Source organism: Rhipicephalus microplus, chromosome 4 (genome assembly GCF_043290135.1).
Source record: "Rhipicephalus microplus isolate Deutch F79 chromosome 4, USDA_Rmic, whole genome shotgun sequence".
NCBI lineage: Eukaryota > Metazoa > Arthropoda > Arachnida > Ixodida > Ixodidae > Rhipicephalus > Rhipicephalus microplus.
Genome location: NC_134703.1, coordinates 152864801 through 152889821, shown reverse-complemented (window position 1 = coordinate 152889821; position 25021 = coordinate 152864801). Strand labels below are relative to the sequence as shown.

General features: G+C 44.6%; 1 protein-coding gene across 1 annotated transcript in view; it reads right to left on the bottom strand.

Moving 5' to 3' along the window:
- LOC119172915 (atrial natriuretic peptide receptor 1) overlaps positions 1-25021 on the bottom strand; it is a 433548-nt gene that overhangs the window by 108849 nt on the left and 299678 nt on the right. Inside the window, exon 4 of the mRNA XM_075893770.1 lies at positions 21085-21208. Within this exon, the coding sequence (XP_075749885.1) occupies positions 21085-21208 (124 nt within the window). The remainder of the gene's footprint in view (positions 1-21084; positions 21209-25021) is intronic.

The following is a 25021-nucleotide window of genomic DNA, read 5'->3' as shown; positions in this document are numbered from 1 at the left end:
AGCACTTAACAACAAAAAAAAAACAATAGGTATAGGCGAAGGCTAAAGTTTTGAGGCGTTGAGCTGTCCGGTGTCGCATATTTCTCGTGCTATGTGATCAGCCATCGGACGAGGATGTCTCGTGATTTTTGCTTTCGTGGGGCTACAGAAATCTTCTCCCGGTTTCAACGCGGGGCATGACGGCAACGTTGAAGCCAGCGGCAGAAAAGGGCAGAGAGTGTCCATATAACTGGTATCACATTAAACACAGCTAGCGGTTTCTAATTCTTTTAGTTGCTGTTGCAACTCAACCTGTGGCGCACTCACGCTATCATGCCTGCTTCTGTAATGATGCGTCTCAGGCAATAAAGATAATATAAGATATAAATAAAGATCAATAGCTGTTATCCTAAATCGCAATAAGTGTATCAGAGCAGGAATGAAGATGAGATTGGCTTCAACATACTATAGTACGAGATCACATTTTTCGCAGCGACAGAACCGATGTAGGGCCCTTACTTGCCCCCGTATGTTTCTTTTCATTTCTCATTGCTGGAATGGTCTGTAGTGATAGCATCGTCGGGCTAAGCCAATGTCCCTGATGTCAGAGGCTCTAGGTGTGAATTACCATTTCGAGTACAGACTCATGGTAACTACAAAATTCGTCGCCACCAGCTACGCTTCCCTTTCATTGACTGTGCCTTGATATTACTACGTGACGAATCGTCCGTCGTTTTATTTTGCCATTTGCACGTATGAGTTTAATTTTCTAGGTGCCCCTATGATACCGCACTACCTCCGGAGCCTTAGGCGGGTTTTCTTGTAGATTGTGAGCTGCACCGTATAGGTGAAAATGGTGCTACATAAAAACCCACTATTTTGAACACACCCTCTGCATTGCTGTGCTCATTCGTCATACCACCATATATATTGAACTCGCTCTGTATATCTTAAAATTGAGCCAAAGCCTCGCGAAATGCAGGACGGTGCTATACCATTTCATCATCATTGTGGCCAGGATGATTCCGGTGAACTTGTTCTTGTTCTTGTTGCTCTTTACTTGTGGCTCATACCCACTGTGGGGGATCGGCCTATAATTGAGTGGTCTTATAAAGTAATATTTTATTTTAGAGTAAAAGAACTTACAAATTGAAAACGTTACAACTTTTAAAATGAAAGCTTCATGATCACTGATCTGTACTTACTATAAAGTTTTTGAATTAGTAATAGATAATAACTTAGATCAGACCCTAGTTTAAAAAAAGGAATAAAAAGGAAGAAGTTCCCTGCCTCTACTTCCTTTATTTCTCCTCTCATTCTCGATTTATGCCGTTTCATTAGACAGGAAACGCGCTGTATCCATAATTGCAACTGTCATCACCCACGAAAGTATTCGGTTCGACGACATTGACAAAGCGTGAAACCTATATACAAACGTCGACGATGTGAATAACACCGACATCTTATGTATAGTACGTGCAGAAAGGGCAGTGAGCGTGTCTTCTAAATAGCGGCACATATTAGCTACCGGATGTATCACACCGGCTACACCAATGAGACATTAGGTATTCCATTTCGAGAGAGCGCATACTTTCGCTCGAATTCCTATACACGCACGACGGCGCACAGAAATCCGCACGCGACGGCACCGAGAGAAGTGTATAGCTAGTTATAATAGCTATCTACATATAAATACCTGCTCATTGCTTCAATGCACGTTGGGAATGAACATGGTCGCGATGCATGCTCCGATGCGTACGCAGCCCGACTCGAACACACTTAAGTACACGAAGAGGCGTTTGACGTTCCTCTGAACTTTGTCCCAACACATCGTTCTCGTATCACCCCGTGGGATACTTCCCTTGTGAACTTGAGCGCTGGATTCAAAAAAGCACTCCCGCTCTTTCAGAAAACGCGGTGCGGATACTTCGTACGACGTCTTTAGTGTGATTACACGTTGATCTTTTTGCTAAGTACAGTAAGGAAACTTTCGAACTATGGAGTGGGGGAGGGCAACGGGAGGAAGAAGAATTCTGTAGGTGAATGAGAGAGGGATAAAAATAATCATTTCCGATATCTTCTAATGGGCTCTTGAGTGCCTCCGCACCACGCCGCGTCAATTCTACTTGTTTTTTTTTTTAGACGAAGTATTCGAGCTGCAAATCGTGTTTTCTGGTAAAGGGTGAACCAAACACAAAGACAAAATACAATCAAACCGCGAATGAAGCAATCCAAGCGAGAGGGGAAATGATTTTGCTCCTCTTCTTCTCTTTCCCGTAGCTGGAGAAAACGACCCGCACCCACACTCGTCGAGAAAAACAAATACAAGAAACGAAGCAGAGAAATCAAAGCCGCCATCGCATAGCATGGCACCGGTGGTAATTCCATTAGCGTATCTAGATGGGATCGAAATGTGCCGCCGGAAGAAAACCCCATGTCACGGGCGAGAATCTCGTCGTTACTTCATACTTTGCCGAACGTCGGACTTAATCTTCAGGAAAAGGGCGACCGACAAGAGGACAGCAAACCGGTGCAGGCAGCCGAAAGACAGCGACAGTCGAGAGAAGGAAATCGAATGAGATGGAGCCAGACGTTGATGGACATTATGGAAAAGTGAGCGTCCCACAAGGTAAATGAACGCACAGACGCCCAACCGGTGCGAACGTAAGCACTCAGTTAAATCCTACAAAGTACGATTTAATGCTGCAAAGTAAGAGCTAATGTCTCTGTTGCGATGCGAATGTTCCTCAATACATTTTTAATGGCCAAAGAAAGTGGGATTAAAGTGACTTTATGAGTCGCGGTCGTCTGCCCTGAACTGGCCGTGCAGTTGTCTGTAGTCCGAATTCGCTGACGTTTAATCTCTCTTCAAGGCGGCAGTGTTCGCAAATTCGTTACTCCTTTGTTCCTTTTTGAAATGGACAGTAATGGGGAACCATAATTCAGTCTCAAAAAGGCAGGCCATGCAAACACGGGCGCAACAAAAAAATAAACACGCCGTGTCTTTTTACAATGAATACTTAGGAACGAACTAAGCTCTCTGTTATTCTGAGCCGTCTCACAGTCGAAGGCGTAGCGTTTTTGTCCCGTGGCTTTTCTTGCGCACACAGAACTTCTTATATGTACTCATTATTATTAATGTTGGGTGGCATTAGTGCTGAGTTTGCGCAGAATTACGAAACTCTTGCGGCAAAAATGCGTAACTTCGGATTGCCTCACAGTGGCTAAGGTACTCGGCTGCTGACCCGCAGGTTGCGGGATTGAATCCTGGCTGGGGCGGCTGCCTTTCCAAAGGAGGCGAAAATGCTGTCGGCCCGCGTGCTTAGCTTTAGGTGCACGTTAAGAAACATGAAATGGTCGAAATTTTCGAAACCCTCCACTACAGCGTCTCTCATAATCATATGGTTGTTTTGGGACATTAAACCTCTACAATTAACATTATACTTTGTAAGAGTGAGAGAGAAAACTGTTGAAAAGCAGAGAACTTAGCCGGTATATGCAAATAGCTGACTTGCTTCTCTGCGATGGTTAGGGGATTGGGGACTGAAGGTAAAGATAAGGAGAGAGAGAGAAGAAAAAAAACATGATTTGTAATATAAAAGATAAAACAGAATTATAACAAAAAAGACCATATTTCTTGACCATTGGATGAGGACATGCAATAATAGTTTCTCCATGGTTTCAAGGTACCGCCAGAGTTTCTCCATCTGACAGATACTGTCCAACTGCGTGAACAAAAGTTTCATAGCACGCCTCTGTAGCGTGAGTCAGACTAAAGGTCCCAATACACTTTGTCAGCACAAGTAACTAAACTAACCGACAAGATAGCCACAAGGAGACAAGTGGGGGCATTATCTGTGTTTTCTTCAACTGCAGTGCAATGATTCTCCTTTCAATCGAAGTGAATAAAGTGGACGAAAGTTCATCCTTTTCATCGGTGAGATGCGAACAGCCAACCTTCACATTACGTGTCCGGTGCTCTACCAAGTGAGCTACGACAGAGGGCACTCGCTCCCTCAGCCACTTTTCTTTAAGGTAAATATGTGTGCCTAATACCTGGGAACGTTAGCCATGCAGGGGCACCCTAAGCCCTGGCGGTGAGGGTAGAACACACGTTTCTTTGTTTTTGGTCAGGGGGCGTCAAGGGCAAGTGGTTTTCGCACGAGGTGGCTGCTTACTAATGAAACCTCGCACAGTACCTGTGGCGTCCAATCTATTTGGACGATGTCCTCGCTATGAAATTCAAAGGTTGTGGGTGCGGATCTCACCTATACAAAAAGTGACGTTTTCTTTCTCTAAATTTCTTTCAGTTTAACTGGTAATTATTGAATTACAGTTAACTGCAAATATTGTTTCATATACTTCCCTTAGCTAAATTGTCAGCCGACATGATTAGTTGTACATAATAGAGAAAAACGAGCTCCTCGGCCAATGTCCGCTGTTAACATGGAAATGTTTTATGCTTAGGTCTACAACGGCTTGACTGACGTAGTTCCGTCACGGATATGACGTTATAGAATATACACAAACCGATGGCAAAGAGAAGTATAGAGGGTACAATTCCGCCGCTGTGGGTCGAACCTACGACTCCTCGCTCCTCATCACGTGGTGCGAGACAACTAGACCATAAAAAGATTTTATTACATTTTTTTCAATAAATAGGTTTGCACAGATCAAGTAGAAAAAGGTAGAATGCATCAGCTAGTCTGAAGCGTGATGTAATTTTAGAAGAGCTAGTGATATAGTTATGCTGTTATGTATGCATCATGCATGCTCTGTGAAAGGCTTGCATGGTAGCCTGACATGACGAGTTTAATGCACGTTCAGCGACACTTTACCTATATGAAAGATGGGTTGAAACATGCAGAAGACATCCTTGAATGCATAACAACTCTTACTGGCTTCACTAAGGCTACAAAAGACACGTTCTTCAGTGTACTAACAGCGAGAAATCTATGTACATCATTGGTTCTTGGGGACTCTCAGAGCTAGTTGGCTTCAGCGTATCTTCATCACCACTAGCGAGACGGTGCGACGGGATTGAACGGCGTGCTTTCAAGATCGTCGCCCCACGCGTTGCGATGCGCCTGCGCATATCTCGTGATGGGAGCGGTTTGAATGTACAGTACGGTCCACTGCTAGAGGGAACACGCGAGCTCGTGGTCAGTGGTCCGCGCGGCGCTAACTGGTGGCGAGATTTGTAAATGCGGCGCATGCGCAGCGAGTCGTAATGGCAGTGCGTACCCAGTTTCGTCTGCTATTTCTCCGCTAGGTGCACGAAAGCGTAGGAAAGGGCTTGCTTATTTTTGCGAAGTAATTGCAATTTGCGATGACAGCTGCTCGTCGGACTTCCAGCAAGAACCAAAAATGTATGGTTTTATTTTTATTGCTGCAGCTTCTCGCAAGCTCTCACTTTTCAGGCCATCATGTTTTCACGTACTGCTCGCTCCAACAAGCCGCTTTAGATAACAGATAATTTTATGAAGGCTGATGAAGCCGAGACTCTAGGCTCGCGTTCACCGTCAAGAAATATCAGCTTATGAAGAATCAAGATCCCAAGTTGGTATCGGTTAATTTACAGCGCGAAGGGTCATGGCTTGCTAGCGCATGCGGAGTAGATGGCGGCGAAGTAGCGAATGACGTGAGGCACGCACCAACTTTGTGAAACAATACGCATGCGCCACATTTTGAAATCTCCAAAGCAGTTGGCGCTCCGCGGACCGCCAGCCACTACTTGCGTGCTTTCTCTAAATGTGGACCAGATATACTGTAAGTTTGTGCCCGCACCGCAAGTCAAGAGAGAACTTGATGGTCACTTTGCTCACTGCAGCGGCTGCTTTTGCTAAAGAAGCGTGCTGCTCATACACAAAGAATTCGAAACGATGGCAGTTCTCAGTTTGCGCTCATCTTGCATTGTTTGAAGAGCGTGCTTTGAGTGTTCAACTGCAACAATTAGTCCACGCTCGTCTTGTGTGGATTCTTACCTTGCGCCCTTTCTAACCGAGCAGAGTGTTTCATCTTTGGTGCTGCTGGCCCTTCTGCACGTGATACTACACTTCGTTGCGATAGCGTTCATTTCTTCGCCCTTGTGGCGAAAGAGTGCACGATAAACGCTCAACTACTTCTGTGATGGTACGCTTCACTTTCTTGTTATACGGATTCATATGGCAGAAGTATAAGCTATGTTTTTAAATTTTTTGTTAGCATCGATGGTATGGGTCTCGACACAAACGAGTATACTTCGAACCACTGCAGCGATTTTTACCCAGTGTGAACATTACTGGATCGGCTTCTACTGCAATGACAGCCAAGCGTTCCCGAAGCTGGAGCTGCCGGAGGGGAACAGTGGATGTGGTGCTCGACTGATGACCCGAAGGTCACGGTTTCTTACCCGGCGGCGGTGGTTTCACCTCGATGAAAGTGCTCGTTTACTGAGATAAAAAGCACACGTTCAAAGGACACTGAGGTAAAATAACAATCTATGTCAGAGTGAAAGCTCAATATATGGCAACGTCTAAAACGAAAATATTATTAACAGTGGTGCCCTACTTACCTAGCAAATAATGCAAATGCATTAGAACACATGCACCATGAGTAGAACATTCGAAGTTATCACGATGACGTCAGAGTTACCGCCTATAATTATTGACTCTTAATCGAGCTAGCTGCACTAATAAAGAAACTTCCATGCATCAAGAGACGTATAAAATGCTGTTTGTTGGTGTTTTTTTCGTTCATAAAAAATAACCTCTGGACGCTACTTTGGTAAATCACGCGAGTGTTTCTAAAGTTCGACTTTTCCTTTGTTAGACTGGACAGGTCGTGCCACCTAGAGGAGCCCAGTTGAACCAAGCACGCCGGCCATCTCAGAGGCCATAGCAGGAAATTGTTCAATGGCTGTTGTTGCTGATGTGGCTCCCGCTACATTCGCTCTGCTGCTACTAGTGTCGGCGGCCACGCAGAAAATCCAGGCAACGTTGGGCATCGCAACAGTGACGTTATAGTTTCCGTTTGAGGCGGGTAATTCGAAGTTTGGTAATACGATGTGGACCACTAAAACGTGGTTTTATTTTAAAAGAAGCACTTCGTTGGCACAAAAGCAGCACTACGAGGTTTCTGGACCCCTACTTCAGCAATCAACATTGACCTAATATTTGCTCTTTGTGTGCCTTTAAAGATACTAAGGTGTTTGAAGCTTCCAGAGAATTTGACTACAGAATGTCTATTAAGCATGTCGTAGTTCTGGCACGTGAAATTCTTCTTCCTATTACTATTAGTGTCTCAATTTGAGTTGTTAGGTTGTTTATCTCGTGCGTTTTTGAGTTGTTGTCAGTACGAACTATATAGCGGCCTTGTGAGACCATGCGTCGCAATGCTCTAATGGCGACCACTGTTTTTGTGAGCGTTACCTTATCGTCATCAGGCCTTCTAGTTTGCACCCTGCTACACTGTCGCCAAGGATGGATTATCTTTATTGGGTCCTTAAGCGCGCTTTAGCCCGTTTCGGGCTACTCTCACGTCGGAACAGAAAGACCAAGGGGCGTCTTCATATCGTTTACGTGGTTTACGTGCCCTAGCTGGAATGGTGGCGTCACCTATCGGATAGTCAACAAGTTAAAGAACAGTGAAAAGGAAAAGAAAAATGTAAATGTTTGCCTATGCCGCCACGCGAAGCATTATTATAAGTTTATTTTATGAATAATAAATGTATATAAACATGAACCACGCACCAAACGCGAAGATATTTATGTTGCTGATTTGTTTACATCGATCTTGTAGTTAGGCTTAGGCGCGTTCGAAATGAGAAGCTATCTCAAAAACTTCGCCAACTTATCCGTATTACTCGGTCATCGAAGCTAACTGAAGGCAAGCGAAGCCACTTTAAACAATCGTTTGCTGCGAACAAAGTGAATCTTTCAACAACTACGCGAAAAACACTTGGAAGCGGGCGTCCGAGAGCACCGCCATGTTGTACGTACACTATGTACACTTACGCTACCACGGTAACGTTAAATCTGAAAAACAGCGCGCGTACGGTAAGCGGTACGGGTAACGTACGTATCTGCGCACGCGCATTTCGATCCCGCTATCACGGTACGCCCGGTATACTATAACTGTCTGTTGCGAATACGCGGACTAGCGTTACGCTGATTGTCATATGCAGTGGTCGGAGAGATGGGCTGACAAATTTCTCAATAGCAATTTCTTCTTTCCTTGACGAAAAAGCAAGATAGCTGTGCAGATTTTGTAGACTATTGCGAAAATAGCCATGAATTGGTAACATTGACGTGGCTGTGGAAGCTACCGCCAGATGCTACTACAGAAGCTGAAATTGCGTGTACGCTGCCTGCACCACAGGAGAGGGGGACTCATAGAGGTATTGAAACACCCTCTTCGTCTCGTTCTACCACCCACGCTCCGGGGCATTGTATTCAAAAACTATATCAGCTCGATGAGCTGTTTTGACACACACCGATACATATTCAGGAGCATATGCGCGCTTTGGAAACAAACGAGGAGGCTGCATGGTTTTAGCTATAACACAATAAAGTAGCATATAAATTAAAATCATGCTTCTCAGCTAATCTATAAACTTGAATAGTTTTTTTTTCAACACTATTTTCTGAGATTTGCCATTCATGTTGAATGGTGTCAGGATAGGACTTACTTAAGGCAGCTTTCATAAAATACGGGTTGAACTTCCGAAGTCCTTTATAAAAATTTTAATTGAACAAACAAAAGAAGTTATTGAGCAATGACAACAGGTGGCATTGAATATACATGATGGTTCAATTAACATACCGTCGGGAAAGTTGCTGACCAGGATTGAAAATTGGCCCACGACTTTCAGTCGAAAAGCCATTGATGAACTCGATATAATTTTATCATTGAAAAAAACTAAATGGCGATAAAAATACCTTGTATATCAATTGAAATAGTACTAAGGCAATCGTTAACAAGTGTTGAAAATTGGCCCATGACTTTCAAGTGAATTGCCACCAATGCGGAAAAGAAAAGCGTTATTCTACGCATTCGAGAGCGGTTTATCGCCGATAATTTGTGGATACTATGACTATAAGTAATTAGAAAACCATTAGTATCACAATAATCTACATCTGCGAGATTAACATGCAAACCACACTGAGCACTGGATTCGAACTCGGGACCGCATGCACGTGGAGCCACCATATGAAGGAGGAGTTTTTTTTTTTTTTTCGCAGGTGGCTTTTTGCAAACCATTGGTGGAACTTTGAACTTTATTTGTGCCATATGCATTTGTTTGCTCATACATTTGATCAGCGAATAGTTTGTAGGGCTTCGTGAACTCGAGACAACCACGGTTAGCGCTTTCGGCACCGACTTCGGCTCGTGGTGCACCGTTCTGCAAGAATGATTAACGTGTGTTCGTGCATCGTGTTAGTGCTTCCCCGTAAACCACGGGTGTTTCGCTCACCGAAATTCGCGGATACCAGTGCGACGAGGCTGTCTTCGGCTGTCGAAAGCTACGTATGTTTCTCGCACGTGCATGTGCTGTAAGCGATTTCGCTTACTTGTGTCGCGAGCTACACGAGTGTCACTGACACCAGCCTATTCTCAGCTGTTTGAAGACAATGCACTTTCGCACGTAAACGTTGCATGGGTATTTTAGCGTGCCTTCTCTAACAGCGGCATTTTGTACGAGCGAACTGCCACAAGCTGCACGTGGGGGCAGCAGCACCTTTTTAGGATTTCGACGATTGCTTATTTCCGCAATTAGAATTTAGGTGCATTACTTCGTGAAGTAGAGTGGTTTTCACTCAGTTTCAGTCTTTAACTGATCTAATTTATGGGGAGTGGCTACTCTTACCTTTATTCAGCATCAGACCACTGTTAAAGTGAATGCCGAAACGTGAGCCAAGGTCAAGTATGACGTACACAAATAAGCGACGGACAGGTAGGCCTCCCTCCAAATAAATATTGCTTCGGCACATCTCTTTCGCGAACGTCCGCGTGCAGTTGGGGTCAAGGAATGGTGGAGCACGAACCTCAAAATTTTCATTGTTACTGCATGCAGTTGCTCTTTCAAAAATAGGGATTTTTATAACTGGTACATTATCTCCACAGCAGTACACTGGTTGTCTTGGTCGTGGTTCACTGTTACAAATCCATGCTAGAATATGAGAACTGAACTTAATATTCAAAAGAGCGAGCAAGTGTCGGTGGCATACGCTCTCCTGCTGACGTCTGCACCTGACTTCTGACTTCTTTATACTTAATGTTCAAGTTCATAATCAAATTACGCAGCCACTAATCAAACATCAACCAACCGATTTTCAATTTTGATCTTTCTCTGTCTCACTGCCTTCCGTTTGTTTCTTTTTTGCCACGCTTTCCTAAAATCATCAGTTCAACTTGTTTTGTAGAACACGAACATCAACATATAGGCCAGTGTTTCAGTACTGTCCCGCATGCACTATAGAGCGGCCACACCGTGAACACGAAACTTCTCAGCTTCCGCGGTTCTCGCCTCTGTTTTCTTTTTCTTTTTTCCCCCTTCTTCACGCCCGCACGCCGGAGAACATGGATGGGCGCACGTCTCAGTTTTCCTTACAAGATATTGCTTATGGAATATTTTGTCCATGGTTTTTTGATAGAAATGAGAGAATAACTTTTTTATTCAAAAGTGCTCAGCAGAAATATTGTTTACGAAATACTTCCTCATTGGTATTTCAATAGAAATGCGTCGATGACATTTCTATTGCAAAATCCTCAACAGAAATATTTTCGACGAAGTATTGAAGCAAGTCAATGAGTATTGCAGAACCATTGATGATTAATAGAGTCAATGATTCGATCACAGTTTGACAATAGAAAATCAAGTCATTTTCATAAGGGGTGGCCCGGAAAGGAAGGCCCTCTGTGGCACGTTCTTAGAATTACGCCTAAAATATTTTTGCGGGTACCTTGTCTCTGAAATTCTGAGTTGTTTACAACATTTTGTTTCGTTCGTGAGGTATTATCGCTTCCCTTCAGTTACGGTGGAGCGCCCAGCCACCACAGAGAGATGGTGTGGCAGATACATGACCCGGAACCATGGGGATAGGTTCCAGTGATATCACCATAAACGTCTTTCGTCGTAGGTATCGTTAATTATGCAATTACTGTGTAAATAATAGCCTATCACTCAGTTTGAATTCTTCCAGGGCATTCACCGTGGAGCACCGAAGGCACCAGTCAGTTATGTCTCATGCGCGCCAGTGACAGGAGATAACTGACGCCCAAATTATACTCTTTGCCATTAGCTACTGACTCCGTATCGGACACTGTATATGATTGCCAGCATCGGCAGCACCCTTTCCAGCTACTGTCACCATCATTTCCTATAACGGAAGCCCTATGACGCCTTAGGGGGGCGTGTGGGGGTTGTTAGCCAACCATAAAAGAGTACTGTACAATATCTGTTTATCCTCAACGTGCCTCCAAAGGGCTACATCGGGCTCCTACAACGTGAATTAATTGTGACAGTAGCAGCAAAAGCTGCTGCGAACGTAAACAGATGATAAAGAGGAAGAAGGAGGCGTAGGGTGACACGGCCGAATAAGCGGTGATTGCGTCCGGGCGGTGCAGACGTTTTTTGTGCGGCTTTGCAGGTTCGATTGGTATCCACCTTCCGAGCGACGGGCGATCCATAAACGCGTCAATAGCACAGACGACAAACACGAAGAGTGTAACCATATAACCACGACCGCGCTTCTACCGAGTACACAGCGGCGGCTTCATATGGCCCAAGGCATCACATGCATATATGCAGTGCGGCATTCCATGTGCTGACGAAGGAGGCATGTGATTTGTCACTCGTGTGGTACTACTGACGCGCCGAATCACGGGTTTCCCGTTCAGCGGAATTGTTTTTTTTTTCAGCACATTTGGGAGTCGGGAACTTAGCAAGGATGAATTTTTGGCACTGTGGGTGTGGCATATTTGTATTGCTCAGCGCGGAACTGCAATGGCGAGGACGGGAAGGAGTGAAACATACACACAAGCGCTAGTGTGTGTGTTACTCTCTGCCCCATCCTCGTCGTTTCACTTCCGTGCTTTTAAGAAAATCAAGTATGACTAATTCGAACCTGAGCGGAAAACATAAGGCAAGGGATAGCAGTACGAGAAAGCAGCGTTCGTTCTAACTATTATTGAAAAGCTGCGCACAAATATAACAATATGTACAGAGAATAAGATGAAAACGAAGAGGAAAACACGTTTGATTTCTTAATATGACACTTTTTTTCTGTCACCTTGCTCCCAGAAGACATGCGCTGATTTGTCCGTCGTGGTATAACTCCGCCTGGCGAGAGAATGAGTACAAAGAGAGAGAGAGAGAAAAAAAGACAAATTGAAAGAAATGAAAATACTTGACCATCCTCTCCCCCTTCCCCCAAAATATATTTTGGTGTGGTGGATTTTCAAGCCGCATGCCCGCGATCCGAAGACGAGTGTCCTAGCTACTCGGCTACCCAGGCACTCTAGTGGAGCGTCACATACGCGTATACTTCTATAGTACTTAGCAAGGACGTGAAAAAAAGGGAGGTGAGGGCCAGGAGGAAGGAAGGAAGGAGTCAGAGAGTACGACATAGTATGCACAAAAGAGAACGACAAAAATACAGAGCAAGAAAGGATTGAAATAGTGGGAAATACATAGAAACAAAGAGGAAACACGAGATAAAGAAAGGCAGGAAAGAGAGAGAGAGAAACAGTGACAAAGAGCAAAAAACGCGTGAGGAGAGAAAAAAGAATAAAAATAAAGAGAGACAGAAGCGACATGAAAAAATAAACAGAGATATCACAGCAAAAACAAAGAAAGGGAGGGTAAAAGAACAGAAAAAAATACAAGAAAAGCCGCCAAACTGCGTACTTCTTTCAGATTTTATTTTATTTGGTTTTCCTCATTCGTTGTACTATGTACTGCATCCCCCCCCCATGTAATGCCCATTCTTGGGCCCTTAGGGTCAAATAAATGAAATGAAATTTGGAAGCATTTCTTTTAGAAGCAAGTTTTCAATCCAATTTCAGGTGCTAAACTGACGCCCTGAAACCGTGAAGAACGAGGAAACACTTCTTTCGCACATCGAGTGATAACATGGTGGATGGGAGGATTAGTATCGAGCGCAGTAGATTATAATTCAAAGAAATAAAAACTGAAAACTGAAAAAAGGGGGGGAGGAGAAAAAAAAAGAAAAAGAAAGAAAAGAAAGAAAGTCCTCTTTTTTACTTTCTTTCTTTTCTTTCTTTTTCTTTTTTTTCTCCCCCCCTTTTTTTCAGTTCCCTCTCACTCTCGCAAACATGTTTCAAGGCGAGAGGGACGCGGCAGCAACGAAGTTTGGAAATTCATGTAAGTATAACTCATCCCCTGATGAAGGGAGGACCCCTCCCGAAACTGTTGGGAAATAAATATATTTATCCTTGTTGACAACGCTCCCGTTGTGCCATATCCCATACCTATATATATATATATATATATATATATATATATATATATATATATATATGGAGAGAGAGAGAGAGAGAGAGAGAGAGAGAGAAATATAGATGTTAGATATACGCGTCCAGACTCGAGAAGCATATAATATCAGTTGCTCTCCTCGCCACCTTCTCTCTTATCTTTTGCTCTCTCTCTCACTCTCCATATATATATATATATATATATATATATATATATATGTGTGTGTGTGTGTGTGTGTGTGTGTGTGTGTGTGTGTGTGTGTGTGTGTGTGTGTGTGTGTGTAATCTGTGGGTGACGTAGTTCTGTTTAATTAGTGATACGTACTTGTGCACACATATATAGATGCTGCGAGTGAAGTTAAGAGCGCAAAAGTGTACGGAAGCGGAGAGACAGACGACACAGCGGTCGTGTTGTCGGTTTCTCCGCTTCAGTTTGCAGCACCTGGCTCTTCAATGAAGCTTCCAGACAATATTCGGCGTTTGTAGCCTTGTTGATGAACGCACAAGCGTCAATGCTGTTGTATGCCCGAAGGAAGCGAGTTCTTCATTTTTTAAGCGCCGCTCAATAACTCTTGCAACGCGCTTTTCAATGCCTCATAAGCAATATAAGATAATATCTGCAGTTTCTATGAACAAAACCACAGTATTAATAGAAGACACGCCGTATGGGGAGGGCTTCAAAAATCTTGACCAACTGGTGTTCTTCATTCTGCATTGATATCGGGCAGTACACGGGCCTCTAAAATTTCGCCTCTATCGAAATGCAACCGCCGCATTCTGAATTGAGCTCGCGACCTTCTTGAGAGCAGCCTAGCGCCTTTACCTATGTACCTTGTTAAGGGTCGGAAGGAAGGTCACTGATGGCATCCCACCGCTGCCACCAGTTGTTAAAGTCGAAGGAGGAAGTTGCTGATGGCATCCCACCGCTGCCACCAGTTGTTTACCCGGTATTTTGTGGTAGCGTGGTGTAACCGGGCGGAGGAAACGAACGCTGACAAGAAGGGGATACGAAAAACAAACAGGTTTATGGCACTATTTACACATATTTACAGCAAAGAAAGGTTAGGGGTCTCAAAGCACGAGCGTGGTGATTGAACGTTACATAGTTCAGAGCGACGTCCAGCACTCTGCGGCGTCGTTTTATGCCCTGTCGGGCTCCTCCTCTGCGAGTGGAACACCAATCACACACACACACAACAGGTGAGGGGGGACGAGCATGCACGGTCCACGTGAACACTGCACTGCGAGGTGGCGCCAGCAGGGCTCGTCCTCGTCGTGTGTGTGCTGCTAGTCGAGAGGTCCCACGATCCTGACAGCCTACATCAAAGGGTCCACCGAACAGCCCGCCTAATTAGCGGGGTGATTTGCGGTGGCCGCCGCGGTCTCTTCCAAGGAAGATACTGTCTTTGTTGTCCTCTCTCGAATGATTAACGGCGTCGTGGCAACACGACGTCTCACCCTCGGGCTAGCAGGGACAATGCTATTACATACTGCGCGATATGCTTCTGAATCCCTCAAAAACTATATAAAACAGTTGGCATCGTTAGAACGTCGTAGAATTGATGTGAACACGAGGAATCCTGAGACATGGTCAGTTCCATATTTCAGGACGCACTACAAACATCAATCGTTGGCATATAACCTACCATCTACTTTAAATAAATATAAAGATATTGACACGGTCAGTAAAAAAGACTTCCGCTTATATTTCGTTCACTTGTAATGTCACATACTGTGACATTCTGTGTAATTCAATTGTGCATAACTTATGTTGTTTCTTTAACATAGTCTTCTGCTTACATGAATTTCTCGCTGTATTGTATGGCCAGTGTTTTCTTTTATTTTTGTCCCGAATAGCTAGTATTGCTACATTGGTACGGTGTTATTATTCTGTGTTATTATTATTTATGTTTATTACTTATGCTATAGCCGTATTTTATTGTATGTAGCACTTTTTTATTCATTTTTTCTAGCACTTTTTATGCACATGTATCTATTTTCACTTTTTCTTCCTGCAATCTTCTTGCTGGAAATCCATGTAAATCGCTGTATATGTACATACGATATGGTATTCTGTTTTACTTGTTGGTTTTCTCGTCACTGCACCGGACTGCTTGTTGTTACTGCCCTGTATAGTCTGGTCGTTGGGTCTCGTCAAGCTACTTATGTAGCTTTTAACCCAACGCAACCATCCAGCATGTATAAACTGGAAAATAAATTGAATTGAATTCAATTGAATGCCTGGCGAGCAGAGGCAGCCCGCCGGTCGGCTACGTGATTGAGGATTAAAAGAGCGCCGCTCCCCCGTCAGCTCTGGCGCCGGTCACAACAGCTTCCCCATCACCAGTTGAGTCGCCGAGGGCATCAGTCACCGCTTCTGCTCGAAGAGACGACGAAAGGGTCTGTAGTTAAGAGTCAGGAACTCGCCTTTGCTTGCCACATGGTCTGGGTAATTGCTCAGATCTTCGACAGCGTCTGGCAGATTGGGCGCCGAAGGGATTGAGAGCCTCCCCAGTAGACCGGCTTACGCACAATGGTGTCTGCCCAGACGAATCTACAGGCCAAAATTAACAACCTCCAAGGCAGACTGCCTTATACGGTGAATTTTTCTTACATTGACATACTTTAATGTAGTAGACTGCACTGCCTCAATTTCCTTCGCTTCCACGCTTCATGTATTGTGTTGTACTTACAAGCAGCCCTTGTCAAGTGATCCTATTTTTATTTGGTACAGTCGTAGACACCGAGAACAATAAATTCAGTGCAATTTTAATTCAGCAGTGAACTAAGTGAGTTTGTCGCATGGACCCACTGTTGAAATTCATGAGAGTGTTTTCCCACGAAATGATAATAACAAAACAGCTGCAGTTCAGTGCATCCTTTCCGACTTTTTGGGATAGACTGGACCACCTGGCATATTTTCTTTCTGTATCCGCCTTTGAGGAGGAGGTTCTGCCGACTTCTAAAGTTGGATGCGACTATAGCACGTTGGCGTTACGTTGCCTCGTCTTCTCTTTTCTAGGTATCCACCTTATTATCGCGATAACAACTGTACAGACACCCGAGACGGATTTTACCCCGGCGTGGTGGTCTAGTGGCTAAAGTACTCGGCTACTGACCCACTGGTCACGGGTTGAATCCCGGCTGTGGCGGCTGCATTTTCGATGGAGGCGAAGATGCCGTATAGGCCCGTGTGCTCAGATTTGGGTGCACGTTAAAGAACCCCAGGTGATAGAAATTTCCGGAGCTTTCCGCTATGGCGCCTCTCGTAATCATATGGTGATTTTGGGACGTTAAACTTACATATCAATCAATCAATCAATCAATCAATCAATCAAATGAGGCGCATTCTGGCCATCGCCGTCATGTTCCCTATCAAGTCCGAATCAATAGCATCACACCGGGCATCGTATATTCTGTGCCTGCGTGAAAGCTTGCAAAGAGTGCTAAGCAGAGAATTGAAACGCTCAGGCAGGCTCTGAAATGACTTTGAAGGAAAGAAAAAGAAAAAAAAATAGCCCCGTATCTGCATGTTAATCTGCAGATGTCGTCGATAAACGATAGTCTTGCGTGTGGAGAGAGTGAACAAAAAATTTATTTAATGTTCCACGCAAGAAAATTGGTGAATGGTATTCTGGAGGCACTGCGTCAGAGTGCCTCGAGCGTGCAGCGGAGGCGAACGAGCGCATCAATTCACGTCACACGTGAGACATGAGTGCCATCTGGCAGTTTTCTGGGAAAACAAAGCGCGTGGCTCTGGGATGGGCGCGTGTGCCCGTCTCAGAGATGTAGAACGCAAGGCGACGGGTATATAGGTGCCACCACCGTGTCATCTTAGCGAAGCGTTGGAAACACTCGCCTTTTCTTGCAAGCGTTGCATGGTCAGCGCAGAGTGATAAACGCTACGGTCCTTAGAATAACTTATGTATGTATTTTCTAGTAAAAGACGCATATACAGAATATATACGTGTTGTTATGGTGCCTCAGATATGCGCAGTTATTGCTTTTTAATTGTCCATCGCATAAGAATGAACGCTGAATCTTGAGCAACATTGGTGGGTGCTGCGGATGGGGTCAGCCGTTTGGGGTATCGGGTGGTGCTGTTTAAAGTACCCGAAACCGTTAGGGGAGACAGACAGACAGACAGTCCAAACATTTTTGCGTGGAAAGTCCCGAATAAAGACTGTCGTCTTTAATAAGCACGTCAATACTGTCTCTCTCTTTGAAGGACACCTCCACAAGACCACGCGGATGATGGGGGAATGAAAATGAAAAAGACATGAAGAAGAAAAAGGTAAGAAAAGGGTAAAAAAAATTAAAAGCATTCGATATGCATCACGTGGATGGAGGAGCATGCAGGTTTGCGGGGAGGGTGGGATGGAGCTGCGTCTATTGGCAAGCAGCTACGAACATCGATTTGTACACGATGCCTTTCTGCGGCAATGTGTAGAATTATACACAGAGATGGGAGACGCCCGCTACACGCTAAGCGCGTCCTGCAGGACTGAAATAAAGTTTTTTCATTCCATTCCTTCAGAAGCGCATCCCACACGACGTGTTTTTTTGTTGTTTTTTTTTGTCTAATGCCTCGAAACCCAATGTGTACATTCGCACAGGCTTTCTGAGTGGACAACTTGCGGTCAGTTACCTTTAATGCGCAGCGTATTGCTGCAGATGATTACTTAGCTCGAGAAACTACTATGGTGAACGATCATTCGGCGTGCCGTGTTCCAGGACACAAGTCAAGAGCACTTCCTTTCTATTCTCGAAACGAATTATACAACCAACAAAATGGGCACCCACTTCAGGCCTATAGTTTCATTCATTTTATGCAAGGATCGAAGCTTACTGATTGAAAGGTACTTGGACGTTTAATTACACACTGCTTAACTATAACCACTGAAAATCATCCAAAAAGCGCAATCTCTCATTACCTTTCTTGGAATGAAATAGTGAGTGCCTCGTAAATATATGCCATGCGTATTTGACACATTCGCAGAGAGTGCATCATAGTTCTTCCCTCAAGGGACTACTTAACATGCGCACGACATAAGAACGATGAGGAGTGTATCTCTCCAAAGCCACCCAGTTTTGTAAAAACTGTGAGAAACAGTGTTAGCTGTTCCGTAGCAATATAACTGAATGCATCAGCGAACACACACGTGGTTAAGAATGAGATCGTGGAAAGTCACCTTTGAAACTCTTGTTAGTTGTTACATATAATTTATTATCACTCTTTTGATAATATGTGGCGTTAACACAATGAATGACGGTATGACGTACTAGCGGATAAACAATGGTGAGTTTAACAAAGGAGGAACGTCTACGCCACGCATTCACGTGGTTGTGACGTTCTCGCATTACATAGCCATTACATCGCAGTTTCTTTGCATCAGCTACGTTTTGGTTGCTGTGGCTCCACAAGTAAAAAGAGGTCGTTTTTCATTAGTTTGACAGCTTTTTTGAGCAGGAGCATTTTTTATAAAACAATGATTTACTGTATAATCTTACAACAGCCCTCGCTTTCACATGCTTTCTAGTTTTCTTGCGCCAGAGGGTATATATTACGCTTAGTTCAGAAAGAGATGCAACGCAGGTACTGATAAATTGGCTTAGCTACTTTCTCATGGTAGTGCAGTTAGGGAGGTCGCAATCCGGCTGTTCAAGATGGGGAGAAATTATGCCGGAATAGTCAGCCGGGCGTAGCTCGCCACAGAAGCGCAAGATTTAGGCACAGCGTAGCTGATCGGTGCCTAGAAAGTCCTAGTCACACCAAGCGGTGCCAAGTTATACGTAGAGATACCATGTGATGTCACGTTATATGATTACGAAGTAATGCCGAGTGACGCCTCTTCATTGCGATAGTCTGCTTGTTTCTCACCTTTGTCTCCGTGTGCTTGTGTGAAAACCATTAGGATGAATTTGTTCAAACTAGACCGAATCACAGTTTTACTATAAACGAGTTGAACCCAACAGTCTCGCTTAGTTGCACGCCGCGATATCCGGTAGGTGGCTTCTTCATCGGCAGTGCAGAACTAAAGTCTCTTTGCACCTGACTAACTTCCCTGTCTTTCTTTCTCGTCGTTTCTCTCCCTCTTCGGTCTCTTTATGTATACGTTCGGCGATGGCTTAGTATGTATTGAAGTGGAGCAAGCGCAGTTGGTAGCATTTCCGATGGAGGCGGAAATGTTGTAGGCCCGTGTGCTCAGATTTGGGTGCACGTTAAAGAACCCCAGGTGGTCTAAATTTCCGGAGCCCTCCACTACGGCGTCTCTCATAATCATAGCGTGGTTTTGGGACGTTAAACCCCACATATCAATCAAGCGCAGTTGGTCATGGCGTCAAGTCTGGCGTGACCGAGTGGTGGCGCGCACTGTCCAGGCAGGGAAGATTGTAGTAGAGCAGTGTGTGGTCCAGCGAAGCAAGCGCACATCTGTGCAACCGGTTGGTAGGCAACGCGGAATGACGTTATCGTGGTGCGAGTGTCTTTGCGTTCAAGCAATAGTGACTGTACAAGCGAGTATCACTTACAAAAACGATGGCGTCGGACGAACTATTCGACTCTCAAATAATCTAGTCATCGGTGTCATAGAGTTTCCTAATATACACTAGAGGGAACTCTGGCGCTAGTGTCTATGAGAGCTGCAACGCACGGCGCTTCAGCGAGCATGGGAATGATGGGTAGTACACACATTTGTCTAATTTTCGTACTTCTGGCCTCCTTCTGGCTCCATGTGTGTTCGTGTGGCTTGGAGCTGTTTTTTTCACGAAAACATAACTTAGCAAATGTTCACCGTTTGCGCTTCACAACCTTATTCGTTTAGGCTTACCATTTCGAATCGGGTCACAAAGTTCAAAAGGGTTCGTTCTTTCCTTCAAAACAATACCATAACCAGCAATAAACGAAGCCGAAAGTACAATTCGCCACCTGCAAGTACGAGGACTAAGCAAATGTGTGTCCTACCCATCATTCCCATGGTCGCTGAACGATCGCAACGCCAGAGGTCCATCTAGTTATTTTAGGAAACTCCATGATCGGTGTGACACGCCGTTTTTTATACACATATGTTAAAAGAAATTCGAGCGTTATCACTGGGGCTTGCGTTAGCTCCAAAGTAAACACGACTACTCGTGTCCTGGCAGTCTGATCAGGATAGCCTGAAATAATATTTATTATATTGCAGTACAGCCTGCGCCGAGCACTGGTAAGTTTTTGTGGGTGAAACCCGATCCCATCAAAATGCTATATGAAATACGTGTGACTATATGAGTGTTAAAGAAATCAAAGATAGAAAGAAATTGACTGTGATATGTTGCTGTTGGTTATCAAGGACAAGTGGGATGGTAGACGAATGCGCAAAGGAGGAGGTGACTTTGGGACATGTGATTGGTTGGCGGAAGTGACGCTTCACTGGCGTAGAAGCCGGTGATCCATGCTCCTACGAAAACGGGAGAAACGAAGCAGCGTAACTGGAATGTGATTCCTCGATTTGACAATAAGCTTTGATTATCCCAACCGGACTTCATTATTTCTGTAGAAGCACAAACGAACGACTGTTAATGTTGCTAACTAGTGCAAGTATACTGCAGTAGCTGATATCTCTAGTATTGATTTGTTGTGTTGCTTACCTGCATAGGCGTGCTTTGCGCAGACAGAGTAGTGAAGCCGACAATATCACTGAAGTAGATCGTGACGCTCTCGAAGGATTCCGCAGTCACAGCGTCCCCCTTGATGAGCTGGCTTGCCACGGGCCTGCGGAATACCATTTTCAGTGAATGAAACGCTTGGAAGTTATGTTTCCGGTATCGTTATTCACAGAAGCCACAGTTAGTATGCTGAATCTACTGTGACTGAACAACTCAAGTCAATACCACAGAGACGCTGCACTCCCTGTACTGCTGAGCTTTAAAGGCACACTGAAGTTAAATAAGAATTTACGTCAGAATGAAAACTCAAGTATAAAATCTAAAACGACAATATTATCAACAAAAGTGCCCTACTTACCAAAAAATAAAGGTAAATGCGCGAAACACAAGCGCCGCCATAGCACATTTTCAAAATTTTCCCGACATCAGACGGACCGCCTACAATAAATCACAAGTAATCGATTTAACTGCACTAAATAAAGAACCTCCCGTGCATCAAGAGACGCAATAAAGTGCTGGCTTGTTCGTTTCTGTTTGATTCATGGAAAAAAGAACCGCTGGGCGTTACTATGGGGAATGGCGCGAGTTACAGGTGGTGCCATCTAGCGGGGCGCAGTTGAATCCAATAGCGGGAAATTGATCAATGGCCGTTGTTGCTGCTGTTACTGGCGCAGTAAAGCCGGGAAATGTTGTGCACGGCAACAAAGACGTGAGAGGGCCCGGTCAGTTCGCTTCTTGAGACGGGTAATTTGAAGTGTGCCAACCCGATGCGGAGCACGGAAGCGTGATTTTATTTCAAAATAAGCCCTTCCTTGGCACGAAAGTAGCACTACCAGGTTTCTGGATCGCCATTTCAGCATTTAACGTCAACCTAATATTTGGTTTTAGTGTCCTTTTAGGACAAGTGTTGACAATCCTCGCCCGCATTACAAAATGGCGAATGTATGCGCGGTACATGTCGGGCCTTCACACCCATCAGGGAGAAGCTGGTAAGGCTTGGAAACGTCACTTGTTTCAAACAAATGATAAAAGCTTCGCACAAATGGTGTCAAGCATGAAGGAAAAGCGCAGTTGGGTGGCCTCGCATGATTCTTTTTATATGGCTTTCGTAATTCTCTTTCTTTCTCTATGTATCTCACTTTCTTCTCTATCACTTCTTTGTATCTGTTCCTTTCTATTTCTTCTTTTTTCCCGCTCGTTCTATCTTCAATTCTCTTTCATCGCTTTCTTTTTTCTCTCTGCTTTTTCTTTGTGTTTGCTTCTCTCATTATGCTTCTCCTTATGTCTCGCTCTCTGCCTTTTCTGTCTTTATTGCGTATGTTTGTTTCGATCTTTTTCTGTCTTTCCATGCTTTTAAAGGCGAAGCATTTCTTAGCTAACTTTGGTGACCTTAAGCATATCTATCTATCTATCTATCTATCTATCTATCTATCTATCTATCTATCTATCTATCTATCTATCTATCTATCTATCTATCTATCTATCTATCTATCTATCTATCTATCTATCTATCTATCTATCTATCTATCTATCTATCTATCTATCTATCTATCTATCTATCTATGACTTTTAGCTCTCCTGGCTGTTCCGGTAATGGTATCGATACCAAACATAGTATGACATGACATGACCGTATGACGAGCATAAATGACTAGTCATAACATGAAAATCATGACATGTCTGTCACGAATGTCATGATTTACATTTCATGGTCCTGCTGCTCTTGCGGTGGTTTCGTTAACACTACATGTTGAAAAACTGGTGTGGTAGGACATGACTGCATGACAAACACAAACGACAGACCCTAACATGAAAATCATGACATGTGTGTTATGTAACGACATGACTACACGCCACACTCATGATGCGCTCGCGGCAGTTTCGCTAGCTTCGCATATACGATATTTGGTATTACGTCACGTGAATGGATGATGAAGGTATATGACTGGTACAAACATGATAATCATAAGATGCGTGTCCTGTAAGAACATTACTGTATGTCACACTCAAGGCGCCAATACACTTGGACGTTATCCGGCGTGCGTGTGCACCTGCGTTCGTTTCATCGCGTCACGCCGGCGATGCCACGCCAGGCGCAGATCTGCCTTCCGTATACTCGCAGGCGTGCGTTGCGCTACGTTGCTTTGACGCATGCGCGTTTGAGCGCGCCCGGCGTCACTCCGTCACGAAGAGAGGCAGACGCGGTGCTGTCTGGGTAACATAGTCGCCGCGAAATGCAGCATGTCGCAATTCACACCGGTTGCCACCGTGTCGCGCCGACGGATGCTGGTTGCGCCAGTGCTCGCGTTTTGCTAGTGCACGTTGCTGCGGCCAGCGTGCGCGCGCGTCAACCTTACGTCGGAGTGTATTGGCCCTTCATGATGCACTCACGGGCGTTTCGCTAGCTTCACATATACGAAATTCGGTATTACGGGACGTGAGTGGATGACGAAGGTAATAGCACGCCCAAACAATGTAATCATGGCATGCGTGTCATGTGAAGCATGAATAATATATGCTGCACTCATAGCGTGCTCACGGTCATTTTGCTAGCTTCGCATATACCAAATTTCGTTTTACGTGACGTAAAACAATAAAAGTCACTGAAGTTCACTTAGAAGTGCTTCGCATTTAAAATGTGCTCGCCCACTTGATTAGTCGAGTACTGTAGCTTCCGCAGTGCTGTACGGAACTAGTGAAACAGAAATCAGTACAATGTCTATTGTTGTGAGGCAGATATAGTATCGCTTGGCGTGGACCCATCTAGGCTCACAACTCGCAAAGTACCTCCACCCCAATCGACTAACGTCGCTGATCCTACTTTAACCTTTGGGAAAGGTGAGGTTGTAGACATACATTCGGACACCACCTAGGGTAAATGCCACACAACGATGACAAGAACAAACACATAATAAACACTAGAACTGGGCATGCACCGCTTCTAAACGTTGTGGAACTCGAAGAGAGACGTAAAGCGCATCACATGTCCCCTCTATAGCCAAGCCGCGATTTCACACGAGGCGAGAGTCGCAACGTCGTGACGCGGTGCGAACGCTGCAGGCAAGCTTCGGAGAGCTATATTTCAGCTATATCAGAGTTGCTATAATTGAAAGGGATCCTAAAACAATTTTTTCAATGTTTAGTCAACGTTTAGGCTATAGCATCATCAAACAATTTGCACCACAAATTTAGCGACACGCCCTGTACCATGGCCGCTGTGGACGGTTATGTCATACCCTCCTTCCCCCCTCTGGCTTGCCTTCTCAACTCATGAGACATGTACACGCATCGCTGGTGATCTCAGAGCTCTCATGAGTGCCCTAGACAATTCAAGCTTCGCCCTGCCTAGACCTCCGAGATTGCACGCCGACATGTTGTGCGCAATCTCGGAGGCCATCACACAATGAACCCGGCAGCATGAATGCCATCTGGCAAGAAAGATGAACATCGCGGAGTGGTTGATATCTGCACCGACACGTGCCACCACCCTACCAGCAGATCTTATTTACGTGCATTGTACCAACGCCAATCAGATCAGCAGCCTTAATGACGTCGCGTTACAAATCCATGCCGTTCTGTGAAAGAATGGTTGAAAAGAAAGGCGCTTAGTCAAGCCATCTGCAGCGATTGTCAGCTTTGAAATGTTGAAATGAATTGCACATTTTATGCATACAGCTGAAATAAGTCTGTAAATGACCCTTAGGACTTAGTCTACAGGCCAAATGTGTTTGTACAAAGTTGTGTCTTTAATATGGATGAATGCTACGAGTAAGGCTTCGGATCAAGCCGCCTCCTCACGGTGTGTCAAAACGTAGTAAAAGTTACACTTCTATTGAAAACGGGCTGAATGGAACGGAATAGCAATGCTGTGTTTCATGAGGTAATCATCCCCAAAAGTACTTGACTCGACCGTGTGGAG